General features: G+C 34.7%; 1 protein-coding gene and 1 long non-coding RNA gene across 3 annotated transcripts in view; one reads left to right on the top strand and one right to left on the bottom strand.

Moving 5' to 3' along the window:
• The window catches only part of LOC106078737 (glyoxalase domain-containing protein 4-like), a 72,652-nt gene extending 54,782 nt beyond the window's left edge, over positions 1 to 17,870 (bottom strand). Inside the window, exon 1 of the mRNA XM_056036743.1 lies at positions 17,559 to 17,870. Coding sequence (XP_055892718.1) covers positions 17,559 to 17,648 — 90 coding nt within the window. The 5' untranslated portion in view covers positions 17,649 to 17,870. The remainder of the gene's footprint in view (positions 1 to 17,558) is intronic.
• Positions 17,871 to 20,366: 2,496 nt separating this feature from the next.
• On the top strand, positions 20,367 to 22,757 carry LOC129927445 (uncharacterized). 2 transcript variants are annotated; one of them, XR_008779053.1, is made up of 3 exons: positions 20,367 to 20,817; positions 21,248 to 21,357; positions 22,188 to 22,757. It is a non-coding gene; the product is annotated as an uncharacterized LOC129927445 (long non-coding RNA). The 2 variants fall into 2 exon arrangements; XR_008779052.1 differs by having other exon boundaries at positions 20,370 to 20,776.
• Positions 22,758 to 25,445: the final 2,688 nt, after the last annotated feature.

The following is a 25,445-nucleotide window of genomic DNA, read 5'->3' as shown; positions in this document are numbered from 1 at the left end:
AATCAAGTCAAAACTCTTTGTTAGAGAAATTATGATGCACAGGTTAAAAGACAACAAAATGGAAGCGAAAAAACAGAGACTAGGTAGTTCTATAAAAATTTCAAAATCACAATGCACAAATAAAACCTAAATGGTTGAAAAATGCTTGAAAAAATATTTTCAAACGCACTAAATTTATCAATTTATGACAAGTGGAAGGGGAGAAATTGATTTTTATTTGCGATGGGGAAAGTCTTAAGTTTTTTGACCCAAGTCATAACTAGCTCACTACCAGAAATTAACTGTGAAGTAGGTCAAGAATATTTTGTGTGTGTAGCCAATTTATCTAATTTTGTAACAAGAATGAGCCTCATTTTTTAAAAACATTTTATTAATTTTAAATGTATGGATAAGGTTAATAATTATTATTTAAAGAAATATAAGTGTACGCTTAATAAATATATATATAAACAAAACACAACTTGTAAATGAAAAAGAACTTATGTTTGATAAAAATTCCTTGGGGGAGCTACCACCTTCTACCAAGTGCGTCCCCAGGTGGCGGATAGGGGAAAGACCCTTAGATATAAGGGTTAGCTGTGAATAGCAAATAAACAGCCGCGGACCAACTGGTTTGCAGTCATGGAGGATGAGGTGAAGTATTCCAGTGGTTAGAATATTTACTAAAAACATCTCAGAAATCCAGGGAAATGATTGCAAAAAGCGAGTATAGGGCGCTCTAACTCTAAACCCGGGTAGATGAAACCCGTTAGCTAGGGATAGCAGTTCATCTAGGAGAGAAAACTCCGAAAATAAACACCTGCTGCCTTGCAGATGATCTTGGATGATCAAAGGCTATGGGAGCACACCCAGAAAGAAAAGCAGGCTGAAGTCGGAGTCAATGGGCCTCCTGGCGCATAACACATTGACACGCAACCTCATCTATGTTGGAGTTCAGTAACGATTCTAATAGATGTGGCGTCCTGCCTGTGGAATCCCGCCGCGCAGGTAGGGGGCCGGGCTCTCCGCCTCGAAGGAGCCCACACAAGCGAGCTGGTGGTTCTTCTATCTCTGCCTGTGGAGCCAGGAGCAGGGACAAGAAAGTAAATACTACTGGCCAACACTCCAAGACCAAAAGTCTAAAAATCTTACAATGGAACGCAGAGGGCATCCAAAAGAAAAAAGAAGCTCTAAAAATATTTCTGCATGAGAAAGAAATTGATGTAGCTTGCATCCAAGAAACTCATTTGAACAGTAATCTTCGTTTCTCCATTAGAGGCTACACCTGCATCAGACAAGATAGAGAAATCAGACCCAAAGGAGGAATCCTCACCCTCATTTAAAATGATATCCCTACCACAGACATAACTATGCCCAACTCCTCAGAATCAGAATCAGAAATAATGGGAACTAAGCTAATTCTCCCAGATGGAAATATTAATCTATTTAACTGCTACTTCCCACCAGACAAGGAAATAGAGATTGACCACATTCAAATACCTGACCAAGAAGACTGTCTAATATTAGGAGATATGAATAGTCACTCTCAGAGCTGGGGATACCCAGACCCAAATGCCAGGGGAGAAGAAATTGAAGAATGGCAAGCAGAGAACAGACTTATCTTGCTAAATAAACCTGAGGACAAACCAACCTTTTTTTCAAGAGCCTGGCTAACATCAACCACTCCAGATCTAGCCTTTGCAACAGACAACTTATCCAAAAAGTGCACTAGAGAAGTTGCAGACCAGCTAGCCACCAGCGACCACAGACCCATATTGATCAGTATCGATACCTCCTTCAAAATATCAGAAAACTCCACCATCCCCAGATGGAACTACAAAAAAGCCAACTGGCACCTATTCTCAAAGCTCACAGACCTATATACAACTTCAATAAACTGCAAATCAAATCAGGTTAATAAGTCATTCTCAGCTTTCTCCAAAGCAATCCTCCTAGCAGCTAAGGAATCAATTCCTAGAGGAGCAAGAAAAGATTATATCCCCAACTGGTCTGATCACCTTCAACAACTCCACAATGCCACTATTGAAGCCAGAAACACAGTAGAAAATAACCCTTGTATAGAAAATAACATAAATCTAAAAGCAGCTAACGCAGTTTTCAGGAAAAATTACCTTTCCGCCATGAGGAAAAGTTGGCATGAAAAAACAGAACAACTAAACGTAGATAAAGATGGCCACAAACTCTGGCGTATAGCCAAATGTCTCAACCAGGAAGAAAACAGAACAACTCCTATAGTAATAGAAAAGGACAACAAACCCCTGAAAGGCCAAGAAGCAGCAAATGAATTCATTAAGTTTTTCCAAAGCGTAGGACAAATACAAATCAATGAAAGTAGAAATAAAGATGTAAACTCAGAAATCCAAGATAAATTTAAAGAAAACAATCCAGCTTACTCCTTGGGAATGACCACTAATCTTAAAATGAAGGAACTAGATGAATCCCTAAAAGCCCTCAAACCAAAACAAGCCCCGGGCCCAGACAAAATATCAAATGACATGCTTCTTCACTTGGGTCCTCAAGCCAAAAGAAAACTGCTACAATTATTCAATGCTAGCTGGAAATCAGGCAGAATTCCAAACATCTGGAAAAAAGCCATTATGATCCCTATACTAAAGCACGGCAAGCCAAGAAATAAACTGGATAGCTACCGTCCCATCAGCCTCACTAGCTGTACCTGCAAACTGATGGAAAGAGTGATAAATAGAAGGCTGACATGGATCCTTGAGTCAAATAACCTACTCACTGAAGCCCAGGCTGGCTTTAGAAAAGGCAGATCAACAGAAGATCAAATTGCCTTCATCACACAAGAAATAGAAGACGGCTTTCAAGAAAAGAAACCAACAACAATTGTGTGGGTTGACTTAGAAAAAGCATTTGACAAAGTCTGGGAACAAGGTCTCTTGCTCAAGCTAATCCAGCATCACATATCCCACAGAATGTACAACTGGATAAAGGAATACCTAAATAATAGAAAAGCCTTAGTTTGCATGCAAGGACAAAGAAGCCACACAGTGGGTATAAAAAATGGTGTCCCCCAAGGAGGAGTCCTATCCCCAACACTTTTCCTAATATTCATAAACGATCTAAATCAAAACCTACCCAAAAAAGTTAAGAGCAGCATGTATGCAGATGACCTTGCCTTAATTAGCACAGAAGAATATGTAGGAACATCGAAATTTCGATTACAAGATGCTCTTGATAAACTCAATAATTGGTCCAAAGACTGGGGCATGTCCATTAACACAAAAAAGACAACATATACCATATTCTCACTGTCAACAAAACAACAAACAATAAAATTAACATTAGATAAGGAAGCTTTAGAAAAAAATGACAGCCCTACTTATCTTGGAGTCACCTATGACCCGAGACTAACCTGGAAAAACCAAATAGATAAAACACAGAGTAAAGGCATCCAGAGACTATCCTTCTTGAAAAAATTAGCTGGCACAGATTGGGGAGCTAATCACAACATCCTGAAAAAGACCTATACCAGTTATGTAAGACCTGTACTAGAATATGGTGCCACAGCATGGGGCTCAGCAGCCCAAACTAACCTAAGAAAAATAGACAAGGTTCAAAATATTGGTCTAAGGATAATGACAGGAGCAATCAAAACAACACCCATAAGAGCTATGGAGGAAACCGCTGCCCTGATCTCTCTGGATGAAAGAAGAGAAATAAAAATCCTTTCCCAATTCACTAAATTGGAAACCTTGGAGAGGCACCCACTCAGAACAAAAATCCACAAAACTGGCACAAAAAACCGTCTCAAAAGGACCAATTTCATACAGGAATCTCTAAACCTAAAAAAGAAACACCAACTTGAAAAAATTACTCTGGAATCCTCGAAACACTATAATGAATCTCCACCCTGGGACGAAAGCCCTCTTCCTACTATAAGGGACCATATTGAAAAAATAAAAAGAAAATCTGATTACAGACCAACAGAGCTCAAGGAAATAGTGAACTGTTTTCTACATACCAATTACCCTAGCAATCAGTGGATCAGAGTTTACACAGATGGCTCATCCCATAAAGCCACCACAAATGGAGGAGCTGGAATACTTATCGAATGGCCAGATGGAGGAAAACTAGAAAAATCCTTTGCAACTGGAGAGCTCTCTGACAGTCACAGAGCAGAAAGGGAAGCACTAGCACTAGCTGCTACCATGCTAGCAAATCATCCAAGTTCCCCTCACAGTCAGATTGTCTTTCTAACAGACGCAAAAACAACCCTCCAAAGCCTGCAAAACTCTGATTCCCCTTGTATTAAAAACCTCAGAACAGCACTCAAAAAGCTCAACCACAACAGCAAAAAAACCGTCATTCAATGGATACCAGCTCACATACAACTAGCAGGAAATGAGAAGGCTGACACACTCGCCAAGAGTGGGAGAACAAACTCACAAGTAAACTCTGCTCTCTATCCAGAAGAAATGAAGAAATTAATTGTAGATAAAATAAATGAGAAATGGACGAGCTCCCATCCAAATCACAAGAAAGATGATGCTTACTATAAGCTATCCCGACAAGACCAACGTCTAATCTTTCGACTCAGGACCGGACACAACAGAATGCGACAACACATGTTCCGGAAGCTCAAAATTGGAACCAGTGAAATCTGCCCATGTGGAGTATCACCAGAAAATGCCGACCACGTCCTCCAAAACTGCTCTCTCTACCAAGAGGCCCGTATAAGACATTGGCCCCAAATCACCCCAATAGAAAGAAAACTATATGGAGAGCTCCCTGATTTGGAAACCACTGCGCAGTTCATCTCATGTATTGGTCTAGTCATATGAACACTCCAACATAACAATGAGAACGATGAAGAAGAAGAAGAAGATAAAAATTCATTTTGAAAGATTTAAATCTTAAAAGGGAAACAGAATTTATTTTCTTTGGTGCCTGGCATTTATACTTTTAAACTATAAATGAATTATTATGCTGAAATATTATTTTAAAAATTGAAAATTAATGCTTTTAATTAAACTAATTTTTTAATGCATGAAAATTTTTACTAATTTTTACATCCATAGCAAATCTACAACACTAATCAATAAATAACATAAATCATCAAAAGTATAACTTAATTATTTGAAAAAAATGGATTTAAGTCGATTAGCTATTTTTGATAGCACCATTCACTCATAATATTTTTACATTTCTACACATTCGCTTTACTTATAACATTATTATTTCGTTTAGTTGTTTACAAACCACTCTCAGTGACTCATTGACAGTTATACGCAAACAAAAAAATGCGCGGGCCGCGGGTTATATATGTCTAGTACAAAATAAATCAAAGAAATGTCCAATTTCCCGCATTAATTTACATCCCTTTGACTATGACGTGTGTGTTTTTAGGCCTATTTAGAAGCATTTTAGATAGCTTGTGTTTAGCTGATACTTAAATTTTCTAAAAACATTTCCTTAACCCTGGATCTACCCTTCATTCTTAGGAAAATCTATGGTGCCATACAGGATGAAACAGGGTGGAGGACAAGCACTAACCATGAGTTATATCAATTATATGAAGACCCACCAATAGTGAACGAAATAAAAAAGAACAGACTACGTTGGGCAGGTCACTTTGAAAGAATGTCAGACAACAGAGGGGCGAAAATCGTATACAGGCAAAAACCAAAAGGCAGGCGACCCAAAGGCACACCCCGAATGCGATGGATAGATGACGTGGAAGCAGATCTGAAGCAGCTTGGGGTTAGGGCGTGGAGAGATCTGAATGGAAGGATGTGTTAAAGCAGGCCAGAGCCCTCCATGGGCTGTAGCGCCACTGGGATGGATGGATCTACCCTTCTTCTGTCCTAGAAGAAAAAAAATGGCATCGTCCTAACAGTGCTCTTTGAACCTGTGTAAAACAATTATTTTTCAGAGTAAACGAAACTAAATGGGTCTGAACTATAAAAGAAATGGAGTATAAATAAAAACAAAAGACTAGTTTCGTCATAGCTATCAAAATAGAGGCGCATTTTAACAAAGATTGTGGGGTGTTCGTTAATGTAAAAAAATAGGGGGTGTTCGGAAGAGGGAAATTACTCTAGATCTAGAGTAGCTTACATCTATCGAACAAGTCGGTACGTGACGTTTTGGCGCCGCCGTTTTGGCGACGGGACGTTTTGGCGCGAGATATCATTTGATGATAATTTAATAAGCACGTAGCTTTTTTTTAATGAACCCTTGAATTCCAGCGACTTAGGCAAATAACCCTGGTGTCTATGTATACTTAAAGTATTTTGAGAAACATGGTACATGTATTATATTTTTACTTATATTAGCAAGTGTTTGGTATGTATAGCTGGAGATACCATACAGTTATTAAATAAACCAGTGTTAACGTAAACAAATAATTGCATCAATTTTTAGTCTTTCATCGTTTCATTTTGTTTTTAATTTTTAAAGTAATATCTTAAAAAACTTTTTTGAAAATAAAAGTGTGCCTCTTAATAAACACACATACACAAGCCAAAATGTTTATTAAAGAAAATGATGTGAAAAACAAACACACATTTACATTTAGTTCGTGAAAAATATGTCTTAACACAAACACTCATGCAAAACATAGATATGAGTAATTCTTTTAAAAGAATTAATACAATAAACGTACATAATGTATTTCGCGCCAAAACGTCCCGTCGCCAAAACGGCTCGCGCCAAAACGACCTTCGTGCCAAAACGGCGGGGCCAAAACGGCGTCGCCAAAACGGCGGCGTTATGGCGACGCCAAAACGTCCTGCTTCGCGAACAAGTTAAGCTCATTCACAGACATTTTTTATGTTTGAATTTGTGTATCTCCATAAGGATTAGACCTAGGGAAAATACTGATTGCATCTATGAACTCCTCATCCATTTGTCTTAAAAAGTAGATATGTTTTATTTTTGTATTACTACTCATCGTTAAAATTATATTTGATGTTAAAGTGGGCCAGGTCGATGCTTTCAAAAGCTTAAAGTTTCCAACACTGTTTTACCGCTACCTTCAAGAATCGAACGTCTTAAGAAACTCTCAAACACATGAAAAGTATGGTGTTTTAAAAGTGTTATAATCTTAAAATTTTGTGAAAAGTATGGTGTTTCAAAAGTGTTTCTTTAAATTTTGTTATTTATATCATTTTCTTTTAACGCCATGTCAAGACAGACAGATTTTTAGTCATTTTCACATGCTCCATATCGAAGGTGTCGCTCCATATCGCCCAGCTCTGCTTAAAAGCTGACGATACACATACGTGTAAGGTGCTAAGCCCAGTAACAGTAAGCTGAAAAGCTATGGTAGCTTGTGAACTGTGTTACCTATAGATGTATATAGATCCACCCTCCCCAAAGCCACCTGGTTGACCAAAAAAACATATTTTGGAGCACGTTTAGAATTTCACACACACACGCAAGCACGTATCTATCACGCTTAGTGTTTCTGACCTAATGAGGTAGTTCCGAATCTCGGACCTACTTTATAAAAAGTCGCATGGTAATATCTTGCTATGATAAGATGTAGATCTAGATTTAGTGCTAGCCTAGATCTAGTAGACCTACTAAATAATCATAAAAATTAGTGAATTATTGTAATATACTTTTTATTACTTAAAGATGTATAGATCTAGACTATTTTCATGTTTAAATTACAATGAAATCAATGAGGTTATTAATGTAAACAACACACCCACGTGACTGAGAAGAGATCCGTAACTACCCCATTAGTGGCTTGACCGTTGGTACTCGATTGATGGCTCCTTCCCCTTTCCCCTCAACATTGTTCTTACTACAACTTGAAAAATGTTTTGGGGCTGTGTTGATGGTTTGGTTTACACCTGTGTGTTGCGCTATCACTGACCCTTTATTGTTGTGTGTTATTCCTGATGGCTGTGCTTGGATTGAGTCTTGAAATTTAAATTGTTACTTTGCACTGAAAATGTGTAAATGTTGGAAATTGTAAGAAGAAAGCGCTGGAGAGGGGGGTGTAGGTAGAATAAGAGGGTGTTTGTGTGTTATTGTTATTATTTTATTCATTTGTTTTGACATTATTATCTGTTTCAAAATAGTATCTTTGTAGCGCATTATGAGCTTTATGGCATAAAAAATAATTAATTTTATAGACCCAGCGCCACACGTCTGGATCGAGAAGCACAAATGACTCTATGTATTTGAGGCTGACAACACATTTTAATGGTAGATCAATTATTGATGATCTCTTGATACAGTGTCTTGACTGTTCCCTCCCCCTTATACCTGCCAAAGACATTTTAATTTTAAAATACCATAATTACATTTCATTTTATTAATATTTCTTCACATCAAGCACATGTACTAGGCTAGGTATTGGTTTATAACACATAATTCAGAACTTAATAGATATTAGAATGGGGCATTTGAAAAAAAAACAAAACTTGGATGTATTCTGATTTCGGTTAATGATTCGCTGCGCTATGTCAATAGCATTAAAGGATATGTATGTGTCATAAAATCAAGCTTTTAAAATGGGTACTATTTGTGCATATTTATGTAAATCTATTTATTTTTTTAAATATAGCACATTTACGGTAAACCACAAATAGCTGATACAAATTGTAACATATACATAATTTATATCTGTAGTTTGCATTACATTATTGTGAAAATAACAATTAAAAAAATATAATTTAAAAATATTTTGTCTTCTGGTGATGGGAACAGACTTTGAAAAATTTTTTAAAGAAATTTTGCACACCCCCATTTTTGAACTGGCCTGTTGCGGCGACTTAAAAAAAGAAGTTGCTGAATTTTTTTAAATGATGTAGAATCATTTTATATTATATTTTCTTTAATTAATGTTGTATTACATAATAATTACACTGTATAAGCTTTATTGCACACATGCACACAAAATGCATGCAAGGCAATATTGTTTGTACATATAGATGAGAGGAGAAAGCTTTTTGCAGATGCTTTATGTCTGGGTCCAAGCAGTCTGAGAATTCTACAATTGATAACTGCTTTTCTGGTATTATAACAGCTTCTACTTCTCTCTCAAACAACTATAAAGAATAAGTGTGTTTGAAAAAATGCTTGAGTTTTGGAAATACTTCAAAAGTATTGAGCTACACTTCTGTTTGTTTTACTGATTATTAAATTTTGTACAGGAGAAACTGTTTATAAATTAATCTTTGCGCATGAAGTCCAGCAAAAATGCTTTGAAAAGCAATTGAGAGAAAGTTGCTGAATCTCTTGCAAGACAAGCAAGAACAACCAGATGAGGAATAATGCTTAGAGGAAGAGAATGTTAATAAGCAATAAAACTGCTAGTGATGGGAACTAAACTAACTTTTAAAAGTTAATTTAAAACTATTTTCAACTAAAATAAAGTAGTTAAACTAAAAGTTTATCATGAATTTCAAAATATAGTTAAACTAAACTCAAGAAAATTAATTAAACTTTTCATAATTTTTTTTTTTTGGGGGGGGGGGGGGGGGGGTTTGAACTAGACCTATATATAGATATAATCATCTAAAACTAGACCTATATATAGATATAATCATCGGACTGTATGCCTACAGTTCGATCTTATTCTTTAACATTGTAGAAATATTTATCCATAATAAAATCAGTATTAAGGAATATGTTTCTTACATAAACGTTAATGTACAATAAAATAAATATTAAAAAAAGATGTCTAAATAAATATGTGTGCTTGTATTTTTGCCTTGAATTAAAACCTTAAGAAAAGAATGGTACTCTTTTTTACAAAATTATATAAACTTATTATATAATGAAAAATCTTACTTATACTGGTAAAGTTTTAAAATCTCACAAAATAACATAGATTTAGAATTTCAAATTTAGATCTAGTAACCAAAGAAATAGAAATGATATCGTTGGAGTTTTAAGAAACATTTGACCTGTATAACTTTGCATAAATGTTAAATGAACAAGGGAAAAAAACAGGGAGCTTTGTCATTATGGACTGCACACTCAGTAGGCCTACACTATATAGGGCTACACGTGTACGTCTATCTGGTCAGTTTGTAAAAATCAGTCAGACACACCGTCTATTTACTTTCTGGGCAGAAAGGGTGTGTAACTATTTTAGTGTAAAGATATATCTACGAACATGCTTGACTAGCCACGCCAGCAGGGGCGGGCTGGCTATATGGTCAAAGAGGCAATGGCCCGGTGGGCCGGTACCAAATGGGCCGGTCTGGTCGTGACCAAAGAAAAAAAAATTTCAATGCAGACAACTTTTTAAAAAAAGTGACATCAGCAAGACACAAAGGCCCGAACATGTTTTCTTGTTGTTTTTTTTAAATTCTTATTACAATTAATTTTGTTTGAAATTCAACAAGAATATAAAAAAAAAATACACTGTACGTATTATCATTTGCAAAACGTTAGACTGTACTTTCTGCTATGCACGAGTGGCCTGGACTGCTTTGACGTCTTTGAGGTTGTGTTTGGCCTAATCATTTTGCTGGTCGGCATGGGCCTTTGATGGCACTCCCATTTTTTTTTTGCTCCTTCCCTCCCCCCGTCTTTTAATGGTTCAAATGAAATTTAACCAAAAAGAGGGATGAGATAGGTTAAGTTAGAAAACATTAATATAACGTAGCAAAAAATAAAAGTTAAATTAAACAAAACAAAAAAAAAAAGATAGCTGCAACAATTAGCTCTTTAACAATACTTAATAGAAATTAACTTTAACACATACACAAAGCCGCAAAATTGCAAACAACCCAACTTATTCACAGCACAATATTGGTATTCCCACTATAAACAGAAATTAAACACCTCCACATGGCTCACAAATTCGGAACAACCCAACAACCCCATTCATAATATTGCATAGATAGAAGCTTTTGGCAAAAAATGTTTGCTACTTTCAGTTGCAAATATTTACTCCCATAACTTCTACCAGCATCTTTACCCTCTTCAAATGACTAAATAGTTGTTAACTGCATAATTTGTTTGAAAATCAAAGTTATTGATATCACATAACCAGAAAACATGGATGTGTGTACAAATTTTAATTAAACTTTTTAGTTAGTAACTAAAACAAATTAATTAAACTACAATTTTAACTAAACTTTTTTTCTAGTTAAACAATGGCCTTAATTTTTTTTTTTAGTTAAACTAAAAGTTTCAAATTAACTTTTACCCATCACTAAAAACTGCATATTGAGGCTTCCTAAATCCTTATGTGACTCTTTTTCATGCTGATACAAGTTGTTTACAAGAAGTGGATCTCTACCACACAGGGCTTTTAAAGCATTAGTAATGATTAGTTATTAGATATAGGAAAAACTTTTATATATGTCACTATAAATCTAGATTATTCTAGATCTACCTATATATACAATCTACATCTACTTAACTCTAATTATAACTTGGATCTACATCTCTAGTGACTCTAGAAACAATGTATTATTATTAGATCTATATTCTATCAGATTTAGGGTTAGGCCTTAGGGTACTCACTAGTCATGTAAAGTAGGCATACATCTATAATCACTATGATAATCTAGATCTAGATCTATATATTAAAACCTATAGAGTATAAATGGCTGGTAGGTCTACTAGATCTAAAATCTAGATCTTATAGAAATAGAATAAATAATAGATCTAGATGTCTAAATCTAATACCATTTGAACTCATGGAAGTCGGCAGGCAGGGTTCAAATTACAAAAATCTAGGGGCCATTGTATCAACAGAGTAAAAATTAGATCTAGACTTCTAGATCTAGATCTCATAGCGGCCAGGCATCATGATACTCTGACTCAACTGACTGATATTTTTAGAACAGAACTGAATTTTTCGGTAAAACTTCCCATCGAAGGCCCCTAGTTTTTAGGTCAACTATTTGGCAGCTGTCTATCCGCACATATGATGTACTGACATGACCTCACCTGCGCGCATGCTCAATTTTTCAAGCTGGCAAGCAGCCATTGTAGTCTAGACGCTCTAGTACTCTAGTCTAGTCTAGATCAAAAGTATTTCAAATTAAAGTGATGAAAGTGTCAGTGGCAAACAAGCTTCAACCTGACATTAATAATAAACTTGTATCCCATAAAAGATGTCAAGCATCAGGACAAACAAAATAATACTATACGTAATCATAGTAATTATTAATTACCAAATTGTACTACAAATTTAGCTAATTAAGGGAAAGGCATGCTATTAATTATTGTAAGAATAGTCTATTCAGTCTATTGTAGTATGATTATTGTATTGTTTCTAATTAAAGGGAAACTCTGATGGTTTTGACAATTTTTGATATATGTGTTTTGATTTAAAGATAATGAATATATTATTCTTTTTTTTTTTATTTGCAATAATAACTTAGTAAATGATGTTTTTCCGGCGTAATATTCCCGCGCATCCAAAACAGTCAGACTTTCACCGGGTTTCTATGTGACGTCACAAATACGTTTAATTTTATCTATTGACTTCTGTATAACGGGAGACCATACAGCAAAGTTGGTAAAACTTTACATCGAAGGACCCTTTTGAAGAATGTTACGCAAGTGGCAGCACCGCGCTGTCTATCGCTACGGTAATCAGGTCACAAGGTCACTACCGGCTAGACGGTGTCGGTAGTATCATGTAGGCCTAATAGTTCGTGATAGATCTAGTCATTCGCTAATGATATGAAAACTCTGGATCTATATTATGTAATAAAAAAAATATTAAAAAGGCTATAAAAAATAAATAATGAGAATGAATTAATCTTTATTTTTTTAATTTGTTTTTTGTTTGTTTGTTTGTGTCACAAATGTATGGTACCGTTATCATATATATGTACGGGTTATAGGCCTATATTTATATATTTTTGCTGACACTATTTTTTTTTCATTTGTAATGTTTTACAGACCTAAATTATTATTTTTTAATTTATTGATTTAATGTAATTTTACTTTAAAATTAAAGTAAACCATAGTCTATGAAGTAAACCAATCATACTGGGTTTCGTATATGTGCAACATATTCTTTATTTTATTTTCAAATTAAATTAAACTTAATGGGTTTCCTTATAAGTACAGATATTTATCTGAAATCCACGCATTTTCAATAACAGTAGCTAGATGGGTATACCGCTAGATGTTTATGAAGAGTAGTGTGTAGCCTAACATATGCTCGCCCCTCCTCCTTTCACATTCTGGACTTGGAACCAGACAACGGAGGAGTTACCGGCATTTTAACTAAAATGTAACTGGTTTTTTTTTTATATTTATTAAAGCCGGTAGAGGAGACATGTGCTATACAATACAAAGGCTCAGTGCTGATGTAAATGAAATAAGTTGCAGTTGCATTTAAACCGTATAAACGAATATAGATATAAAAAAAAGAGATGAAAGCTAAGCCTAAACTAGAAGATGTTCAAATATAAGAATATTTGTGATTCAGTTCTAACGTGTGACCATGATGTCCACTTTTGTCTTCAGGAACCGATAATAAATGAGCGCTCGGTATTAATTTGGGATAGACATAGTTTCGAGCTACATCACACATAGACTTCGCAAATGTCATAATTAAATTAAATACTTATTTCAGCTACACTAGAGTGAGACTAGAAGCAACTCTAAGGCTTTTTCATAAAACCAGTGAAGTGAATTGATATCAACTGTATTAATAGATAATGATAACATATGTCTCCCCATTTTCTACACTGATGTTTAAGTGAATTACAGCTAGGTACCAATTTATGATCAAAGAAATATTTATAGAGACAAAGTCAAGTGACGTAAGTTTTAACTTCTAATGTAATAAAGTAAGCATTAAGTGAATAGGAAACTATGAAAAAAATAATCAGTTGGGAAAGTGAGAAGAAGATAAGCTAACGGAATCTATTAAATTATGTCATGACATGAAACTATATGAGACAACTAAAGAATTAAAAAGATTGAAACTCACACTGGGTTTTGTATCCGAATCAATCAGAAATAAAAAAGGGAAAGCGACGATGCGATGTTCACTGTTGGATAGCTTGATAATAAACTGCCCTAACTAAAACGTGGACATGTGACTTAAGACAAACAAACCAATCATGCAAATCTGTCGTGGGTTATCCAAATGTGTGTGATTTGACCATTTAAGTGAGGGTTACATGAAAAAACAGCAGGGGGGGGGGTGATAGGAAGGGATGGGTGGATGTTGACAGTCTAGCATGTGGCGAGGGAGTTACGCAACATGTCCATCTGTCTTATATGGCCTGTGTAACATAATAGTATTATATGTACATTTGCACACTAGCGGGTCAGTGCAACACCGCTTGTGTTTACGTAATAAACGGAGTTCCTAATATGTCTTCCCTCTTAAACACTAGTTTGTTATTTGTGTAACACAAATATTCTACATGGTGTCAGAATAAAACTTGAAAAGCTGTCCAGACAAAGGTTTTTATTAATCTAATAATGGCTTCTTTTTATTTTGAGCAACCAATCTTGAATTGGAATGCTAAAGATTCCTATCAAGAGTTTATAAGATTTCAACAGCAGGTGAGCTTTTGTTTCAAAGGACCGTTAGCTGGTGCCGATAGTAAACAAAAAGCCGGATGGCTGGGAATGTGGATAGGTCAGCAAGGCTGTGTGGTTTACAAAACTCTAAATATTACTGATAGTGAAGAGGGAGATCCGCAATTGCTATTAAAGAAAATAGAAAACTACATAGAAATAGAAATAGAAGACTACAAAACTCAAACGCACGTCCGCCATGTTGCAGTTACTTCCTTGCCACTCCGGTACTGTGTGTGGTACAGAACCACCTTCACATTTATTTTTCTAATTAGACATTAAGCTTTCCATGTGCTGAAATTTAGCATTGTAGAACGGGAAATAAATTGTCTATGACAGTTCAAAGTGTGTATACATTTTTTTGACGCACTCTGTCTGTAGTTTACCCTTACGGCTCAGGCCCCCCCCCCCCCCACACCTGTCTCGATACTAAAAAACTGTTGTGCATTCTTCTGTTTAAATACAGCAACTAGACTGACTGTATATGTGTCGTAGGATCTGAACGATTTTTTCTGGGATGCCGTATTCTCTAGCTATTTTCCATACTGATTCTCGGTGGACACTATCAAACGCTTTCTTAAAGTCTACGAAACTGATCGTTAGCCATTATTGGTTCTCAATACTTTGTTCTATGATATTTCATAGAACGAAGATCTGCTCTGCACATGTTCTGCCTCTTTGGAAGCCTGCTTGTTCTTCTCTGAGCCTCTCATCTACAGACTGATGAAGCCGATAAAGGCACTTTTCTTATTCCATATGCATGGACAAAAGTATTCAAATGCCCCGTCTTTCACCGTGACTGAGCAGGGCCTGAGATATCTGCGTTTCACCACCAATATACCCAGCAAATTTAGTTGATTCATAATGCTCTTGCTCGTATTTTTTATTTATTTATTCCAAATCAAGGTTTTGACACGTACGAAGTTGAAGAACTTTCTAATATTCAAACCTTTTATAGTGCAAAGAATTGCAAGCCTATTATTAGATGTACATGGTTGACCATCATCATCTCATCTCTGCCTGTGGTCCCTTATGGGACATAGGCCACCAGCCAGCTTCTTCAAGGCGTCTCGGTTCTGGGCGTGTCTCTCCAACTGTCCCCACTTCTTGCCCATCTGCTTCCAAATTGCGGCGCCATATATTCCTGGGCTGTCCCTATCTTTCTCTTTTTAAGTCTGTCGAGTATGATGGTAGTCAGTCTGTTGTAAATATTATCTTCCTCTTCACTGTCATCCAAGAAACGTACAAGATTTAACAACAGAGATGTCTGCAAGTGAACTTTGACGACTACAGGTATAAACAAATAGTTTGAGAACATCGCGCAGGATGGACAACAGAACAAACTGAGCGTGCTGGTACGAACCTCGCTGATAGGGAAAGAAATGAAGTTGCCATAAAGAAGGGGATGCACAAGAAAGCAGCCCTGTTAGATAGCCCTGAAACAGGAGCATTCAGATACACGAACAGTGGCTAACTTTGCCACTTCGGAATCGGCTTACTTAGTAAGATCCGATTGTTCGTGGACTCAAAAAGAAACACAAACTAGTTTTTCATGTGAGTACATTATTTACATCCTTTGTCTTTCAAGACAGAAGGAGACAGTCGGCAACCTCGTCATGGTGAACAAAATGTCCATTTCTAGCGTACTCGTAATATAAAAATCCAGTTATGGATTTACGGCAGTGCGTCAACCCTGTGCCTATATTTCCGCAAACCTAAAAATATACAAAATACACATTTTTTGCTTGCATATTTAATAATTATAATTATTTTTAAAGTAGAAAAATAAGATTACATACTCTAAAAAAAAACGAGGGCAGAAAAAAATGTATTTAAATACGTATTTAAAATAAACAAAACAGTTAACACACGATTAAATTTATAATATTATTTTTTTAGCAAAGATACGTAGGTCTATAATTAATTAATAATATATTAATTAAAATTCCCCAATTAAAAACATAAAATACCATCTAAACATTAATAGTTATTCCAAGAATAATTTGTACAAAAAAATCTAAATCTATATTACATAGATCTACGATTTAACGTACTAAAAGAGGAGAGAGAGAGGGCAGTGATCGGGCGCGCTCTGCGCGCGAGCAGGTGAGGTCACGTCAGTACGTCATCATACGTGCGGATAGACAGCTGCCAAATAATTGACCTGAAAAACTAAGGTCCTTCGATGTAAAGTTTTACCGCAAAGTTTACATTCTCGTAAAAGAAAAATATCTTCATCTATGCGGTTAGATCTAGGATCTTGTAAGCAAAGAAAAAAAATGCCTATTAAAAGTAGATTTACATGCTTGACTAACCACGGCAGTCTGTATTTTCTCGCTAGACCACTCAACACACAACAAACACTATCGCTTGGTTGTCTTGTCATGACCGACTACACATAGTCTTGCCTAGCGTTACACTAACCAGCTTGTTCGAATCATATAGACACACGATCTATTTACTTTTTGGGACAGGGAGAGGCTTAGAATACTTAGATGAAAATGTTAAACTTTTTTTTTCTCGAGTTGGTTATCCGAATGCTTTTGGATCTATCTATACATGTATATATATATAACTGTATCATAGATCTGGACTAGGCCGTCACCAAGCCTAACAGCTACTGTAAGAATGAAATGATACGATTGGTTAAATCTAGTTTCTCTTTCAGTATTGTTGAGGGAAGTGACGTATGAAATAGTTTAAAACAAAATCTAAAAGAATCCCGTTTTTTTTTTTTAGATGTCAAGAATTTACTGACTAATTTATTAAATATAAATGTTTCTAAGCATTTAAATACTACATGATAAAATGTTTACCATTACAACTTTTTATGCAGAATTTAAATATGATAATAATTCAAATTTGAAAAACCATCGGAGTTTCCCTTTAACTTTAAGTAACATAAAATCATAAAACCAATGGCTATTTTGCAACTGATTTTAGGCCGCAGCCCCTCAGGCCTCAGGACACTCAGGTCATAGAAAGTTTTATGTGGCCCATACAGTGATACACCTTAATGAGTTTGACATGCCTACTCTAGAATCTAGTTTTAAATTATTTACCTTCATGCCAAGAATACTACGGAAAAAATGTACTGTATCGGAACGGTTTCCAACTTTGAACACAAAATGGAGAGCTCTTTTAGTCACCATGCTAGAAATATCTAGACCTAGACTAGAGTATTTAAATCTAGATCTAGTAACTGTAACACACTATAATTCTAGAATGTGTAACATCTAGATTAGAAATCTAGAATCTAGATAGATCTAGATCTAGATCTACTATATTATTCTATCTATTCTTGTATTTGTTTTGATCGTCACGACCTAATTTGTGAATTTCGATAAACGTTCAAAACTTGTGACCAACAACTTCCGACAGTTTAAAAAAAAATTATAATCGTTTTTTTTTTGTTTTTTTTTTTTTTTGGGGGGGGGACCCAGTAAATACATACCTAGATCAACTATCTAAATTTCATAGATAGGAAAGGCCCATCAGCGAAATGGCATATATACGAACCATGGGCGTAGCCAGGGGGGGGGGGTTCAAAAACCCCCCAGGGGGGGGGGGACGGAAACGGAATTAAGTGAATGATTTTTGCTGTCATTTTGTTTATTTTAGGTGAGATTTTAATACTAAATCATCACTTACCACAGCACAGCCGAGGGGATTTTGAGTTAAAAACCCTCTACCAGGGGGTTTTGAGTTTAAAACCCCCTACCAGGGGCTTTGAGTTTAAATTAGGGGGTTTTGAGTTTTAAACCCCCTACCAGAGGTTTTGCAGTTAAATCCCCCTCTTCTATAAAACAAATTGAAAAATGCAAACAACAATCCCCAAATTCCAACAGCATGGCACAGTTAAGGAAGATTTTGATTTTAAAACCCCTCCAAAATTTACGATAAACCCCCTCTTCAATATAAAAAAAAAAAAGCAAATTACACACTCAAAATTCTATGAGCGTAGCCAAAGGGGTTTTGAGATTAATTCCCCCCCCCCTCCAGTTGGGGTTTTAAGCTAAAAAGTACCTATTATATATTTAAAAAAAAAAAAGCAAATTACACACTATAAAATCTATGAGTGTAGCCAAAGGGGTTTTGAGTTAAAAAAAAACAACAGCCAGCGGGTTTGAAGCTGAAAACACCTCTTCAATATTTAAAAACAAAGCAAATTACGCACTCAAAATGCTATGAGTTTAAATCATAGACTATATATTACATGGACTGCCAACACTAAGGTAACTAAGAATAAGTTCCATTCACCGAGGCGTCCTTGGTTGCAAGGTAAATTGACTTCCGGTAGAATTTTTTAACTATATAAAGAAACCATACCAGAAGATTTTTATCACCACTTTTACAGCAGATCATAAATGGAAACTTAATTGTCATATACGATGTTACAGAGGTAAGTGTGCACAAATCAATTTGTGACTTAGATCTATGACTATAAAGCTATGTAACTGGTTTTCTTAGCCAATATAGACTAATTAGCCAAGCCTGTATTTCGTGTATTCTTGTTTACGACATTGATTGTCTGCTAATTGGTGCTGCCAGTTTGGAGTATTTGTTTTTCTTTTTTTTTTCGTCACATTTGATAATTATTATTATTTTTTTTTACAATGTATATTTTAAATATGATAAGCGATTTACTGAAAGAGTCAATACATTTTTGAGAGTGTCATTTATTAACTTTGTATATAGTGGGTGATATAGGCCTAAGTTAAGTCTGTGAATGAGGCAGTCTAAATAAAATAACAATATATAGTCAGTCAATAAGCCTACAATCTTACATCTTTACCAACTTTTGTTCAGATCTACAAATATTTTTTTATTCAATTTGATTTAATTTCAAGATAATGTGCATTTGTATCTATAGTAATGGAAAATCAACCATAAAAAAAAATCAATGATGTATGTATGTGACTAAGTGAAAAATCTGCATAAAAATTTCGGCCTTCAAGTTTTTAGTTGTTTTTTTTTAACTAACTAGAATCCCAAATAACATCAAATTCTTTTAAAAGCTATGATATTGTTTCGAATATTTCTTCTCCCAATAAAATTTTAGAATCATTAAGCTCTACTTCAATAGAAAGTGATTGTACACATAAACATGTAGACTTTCACCCAGATGTAGTGAACTATGGCTATAAACTTTATCTACAAATACGACCGTACACACAACACACTACTATATATATATATATACAAACGACATATATATATATAATAGAACAATATTTATGTAAATAGTTAAGTTGGTAAAATAATAATTTGTTTTTATAAAAATCTGGCTATGCCTATAGTACTCTTAACAAAATTATGACTAAAAATATTATGAACGTCGAGTTGCTAAATTCATCATCTTTGTCGTTTGTGTGTCAGATAAACCCAGAGAATCAAGATATAAAATCTATATAGGCCCCCTATTATATAGAATTTAGCTCTAGTCGACTCTAGACTAGATCTAGGATAAATCTCAAGTCTAGATGATCATGGCATGATCAACATGATGATTAATCATTAATCTGACTTCCTGACTTGTTTACTTGTTACTTAAACTTAAACTTCGTCTTACAGTTTACTCTTAGCCTTAGATCTAGCTTCTTCATATGTGAATCATGAATGGAAGTAGGGAAGTGCTTGGCTCACAGTGTCACAGATCGTTCTTTAAACTATTTGAAGATCTACTTTATCTTTACTAACGACTCTAATCTAGATTCTAGATCTATACTTGAACTAGTTTATATCTATATTTTATATAATAATATTATTATAATAATAACCCTAGACTCTTTAAAGACTCTTATACTTATAAGATCTAGAATTAGAATCAGTATCTAGATCTATTCTTAATTCTTATACACTACAGATTTAATGTTTCTCATGAGCAATACTACTGTCTACAGTCATTGCCCATTAACATAGGCCCTACTCATGTACTGGATCTAGCTCTTTTGATCACAACTCATATCTTGCCTAGATATAAACAACTGTACTAGATTGAACTAGACATTCTAATTGGTTCTATTTTCTTTTTTCATTATTCTCACACATTCCAGTAGGTACCAAATTGTGCTATTTATTCACTGTAGATCTAGATCTTAACTTTTCTCTTAACTACCAAAGAAGTACACAAAGGATGTTGAAAGGTACCCAAAGGGCTCTAATTGCTACCATTCAATGTGTGGATTCAAGTATTTACCCAGATACTGCCACAATATGTTCTTATTGTTTTCAAAGGAGTTTTCACACAGTGCCAGAAGCTGTATAAATACATTTAACAGTAAGTTTTTAAGTAATTAATAATTTATTTTTAAACGTTATGTAAGTCTATTTTAATTTTAAAAATCCATGTGCTATTTTATTTAAAGCTAATTTTCTAGGTGAATATTTACACAATATTGTTGATATGTTGTAAATAAAACATATATTCCCTCCAGCCTGTGCAGGGTATTTTTAAAGTGATAATTGGCTCATGCAGGCCAATACCACTCTTTTGTTATCTAAGGTGTTTTCCTTCAAATTATACTTTCCTGCATAAGAATTAAATATATTATGCAACAATTCTCAATTAGAAGTACAGATTAACCAGTTATCTTGGTGGAAAAGGATGTCAGATGAGTTGAGAAAATGCTTAAAGAAAGTCTTTACATAATTCTTTGAAATAAGTCACTATAAATATTTTGGAGATTTTAAAAATTTAATTAGAATTTTATTATTGCTCACATTAAAAGCAATCTTTTCTTTTCTGCAGATGTATATTTCAAGAAGAAATGATGCTATTTTATTCCTAAGAGTTTATCAATAGGATGGATGCCACAAAACTCACTTGTTATGCCAGAAACTCTTCCTACAAAACTTCCAGTAAGTAAAACAAAAGTAAGGTTTCCCTTTCAGACCTAGTGATCGATAGGGCAGATGATGTAAAGATCATCTGTTTCTGACCATTCTGTTGCCTACAGTTAACGAGGGTGTCATGTGGCCAGCACAATGACCAACCGCCTTTACTTTCCCCAACTAATCTCAGGTACTCATTTGAGCTGAGTGGACTCAGACTCAAATTAAAAATTCCAGTCTTCACCAGGATTCAAACCCCGGTCCCCGGTTCAGAAGCCAAGCACTTTACCACTAAGCCACCAGGCCTCCTTCCAGTAAGTAGGGCAGCTTAAAATTTAATACTGTTATCTTAGTGCAAAAAGAATAAAAGCAGTCTTCGAATTCTCCCTTTAAATTTGCAAAGATATGTTTATAATTTCATGTATGCAGTAAAAAATTATGTTTCAAACACTCAGTACAATATTCAATGACCCTCTTTATTTGGGTTACCTCAGCATGCTTGTGCAGAAAATTTCCTGAATTTAAAAAAAAATCTGTTCCCTTCACTTTCAAGTGCATTTAATGATTCATTAAATTTTCATAATATTACTAAATATTGCTATTATTATACTAATCCTTTTTTTTTGTAATTTTTTTGTTTCATAATATGTTCCCATAGCATTTTTTTATGTTAAACCTCTAATATACTTTACTATACTCCTAATATACTTTTTAAGGAACTGTTTTGTTAGATGATTTCAGAATTGATTTTATCCATAAAGGACTTGAACGTATGGAAGTTTGGTACTATATGAAACTAATATTCAATTGGTTACTTGTTATGAATTTAATGTATGTTGTTTCTATTCCATCAACAGTACAAGAATTTGTCCAGTGCCTGTGATCCTCTGAGTTGAAGGAGAATGTGCTCCATAATACCTACTAGGAGCATGCTGATAGCTGAAAGTTCATGAATACTATGTTGTCCTTGATATGATGATTCTGAAAACTACCATTTCTGAAGACTTGAGCATTATTTCTATAATTTAAAAGAATCTTTTCAGGAAATATTGTGTTTATAATATTAAGAAAGTGAAGATAATATTGTTCTTACTAATATTATTGACTTATTAAAATAGAAAGCACATCATTACCAATATTCACTTGTCAATAAATGCATTATTCAATTTTTAGTTACATGTTCAGACTATTAAATTTTATTATTTAAATTATAGCAACTTTCTCTTTCAGTCAAGCTTAAGATACATTCCTGTAAAAAGTCTGTAATAATAAGTTAATGTCGATGTCAGACACTTACAAGTTTAATCATCTATACTTCACAAAAAAAAAAAAGTTTGAATGGTTTTCATTTGTTTGTACATCAAATATGTATTAATATAATTATCATTTTTAAATGAAACATTAAATACTGAAGATGACCATTTCAATTTCTGATGTAGGCCTATTCTCATTTCATAAAACAAACAGAATATTATCTGAAATTTCATCCCTTCATTGTAACTGTAACTGGCTTCATAAAAAAAATGGAGTGATGCATCAATGAATGTAGCTTATAGCCTACTGTTCTTTTCCTCATCTTGCTGTTGCATTTTGTTTTCATAAGTCAATGACACATGATACTCTAAATGACAAAGATCTTCTACTCATTACAATAGCACATTTCCATGCTGTTTGTCTAAGTGGAAGCAGATAAAATGTGTTCCTCTATTTGCTGTACAATCTCAAAATTAATGAGCAGCTGAGAAAAAAAGAAAAGAAATTCAAACTAGTTTAGATAAATATATATATTTGCTAATAACAAAAGTAAGACTACTTTATGTTACAACAATGGACAGCATCTTTAAAACTGATTTCAATGCAATCACAAGAAATAATTTTTTCTCTACAATTAGGCCTGCTTTACTGATTTTTTTTTTATGTAAATAAATTTTATGCTTAGGATTAAATATAACATGCACTTAAGGTGATTTTTTACCTATTATTTGACAATGACAAGTAATTTAAAGTGATACATGTATCTTTTTAAAATTTACAACACACAATGTTATTGGAGAAAGTCAAAAAAATCTCACTTGTAGTAGATTCCCTTCAATTTTAAAGTTAGTGACAATCAAATCAGGCTTGTGGAAGTAGTATGCTCCTTGCCTTTAGTAGATTAAAAAAAAATGCATTATAAAAAGTTTTCGCTTTAAATAAAATTTCTCTTGGGTGACTTGAGTAGAAAGTAATAGAAATATGAACTTCATTTAGCAATATGCTAACACTAAGCAGAAGTGGTTTTTACTAGTGAAAATTGTCCAAATAAGCTATTGAAACTACTGTCTGCTTCACATGATAGGAACTGTAAAGTTTGACAGTTCTTCCTCTAAGACTTAGGTACCGGTATTATCTATCAAGAGCAGGGTAAAACAAGGATGAGTTTTGGCCATCAACACTTTTTGTCTGTACTCTCATAGCGCCTTGGAAGATTGGGTATATGTCCACAGTAGATCGGATGGAAGCCTTCTTAAACTGGCTTGACCAAAACGAGGAGACGACATATCCTGATTAGGGAACTGATGTTTGACGACGATGCGGCTCTCACTACCGTTCGCAGTAATGATTACAAAGGCTAGTCAATACTTCGACAGCTGCAGGTCACTAGTTCAGTCTTACAATAACTAACACCAAGACAGAAAAAAGGGCATAAAAAGTCAACATCATCAAACCCCATTTCAGTGAGGGCTTGAGAGGCTCTAATCCTCTCTTGCAAAAGCCCTGAACAGAAACCATGCTGTATTGCGTAGTGCATACATGTCGCCATACAGATCGAGAATTTTTGGTTTCTCTGACCTGTTGAGACGGAGATCAGCAAGTCTGGGGCAGTCAAACAGAATATGAGGCACGGAGGCACCGGGATTCAAAACTTGGGCATAGCCGTGAGAAACATGAGGCAACAGGACAGTGGCCTGTCCTGCACTGTGTTATAATAACTTGCCATAAAACATCACAGAATGTACTTTTTCTATTTTATCATCGACATATAGGGCAAACATATTTTTCTTACATTTTTCAACTCGGAGAAAACTTTATATCTAGACTTATTACCTTTACTTTAGGCCTACACATAATATAGGACTTTTTTAAAAACTTATAAACAAAATGTCATTTTAGCCTATTATAGTAAGAGCATATAGATCTAAATGTACCGGGCTATCCTTCTGAATAAGTTTTACTATTTGGTTTATATATATATATATATAGGCTATGCTCTCACTAGAACCTCAATTCAATGTCGTAAACAAGAAAATACACGTAATACAGGCTTGGCTAATTAGTCTATACCGACTAAGAAAATCAGTTATAAAGCTTTACAGTTATAGATCTAAGTCAGAAAATTGATTTGTGCACACTTACCTTTGTAACATCTTTTATAACAGTTTAGTTTCCATTCATGATTTGCTGTAAAAGTGGTGGTATAAAATCTTCGGGAATGGTTTCTTTTTGTAGTAAAAAAAAATCTACCGGAAGTCAATTTACCTTGCAACCAAAGACGCCTCCGTGAACGGGACTTGTTTATTGAAAAATATAGGCTTAGTGCGTAGAGTTGGCAGTCCATGTAATATATAGTCTATGGTTTAAATCCGCCGCTCCTCCAGATAACTTTTTCTTTAAAGTTTAAAACCCCTCCAGATGGTTTTGAGTTTTAAATTCCCCTACAGAGCGTAGGCCTATAGAGTTGAAAACCTCTCTCTTCAATATTATTTTAAAGTAAACTACAGTCACCAAATTCTATGATCGTAGCTAAACTTTACTTTTCGATATAAAATCTAAAACGAAATACAGGCATGTAATTCCATGAGCGTAGTCAAGAAAGGTTACAAATTTCTACCAGTGGCTTGGGCTCCAAGTGTGAATAGTCTTCTGCCGAAATAGAAAAACACTAAATGTGGCTCAACAAAGATGGCTAAGACAGATTTTAGGAGTCAGTAATAGAGATCGGGTCTAAATCAAAGAAATCATATGCCGAACTGGGAGTCGAACCTTTAATAAGGTTGTGACAGAGCATCGCATGAGGTTTTGCGGGACATGTTCTCCGACAAAATGAATTACGCAAAATAAGAGTTGCGGAAACA

Source organism: Biomphalaria glabrata, chromosome 7 (assembly GCF_947242115.1).
Source record: "Biomphalaria glabrata chromosome 7, xgBioGlab47.1, whole genome shotgun sequence".
Taxonomy (NCBI): domain Eukaryota; kingdom Metazoa; phylum Mollusca; class Gastropoda; family Planorbidae; genus Biomphalaria; species Biomphalaria glabrata.
Note: the sequence above shows the minus strand (reverse complement) of the source record. Positions and strands in the feature narration are given on the sequence as shown.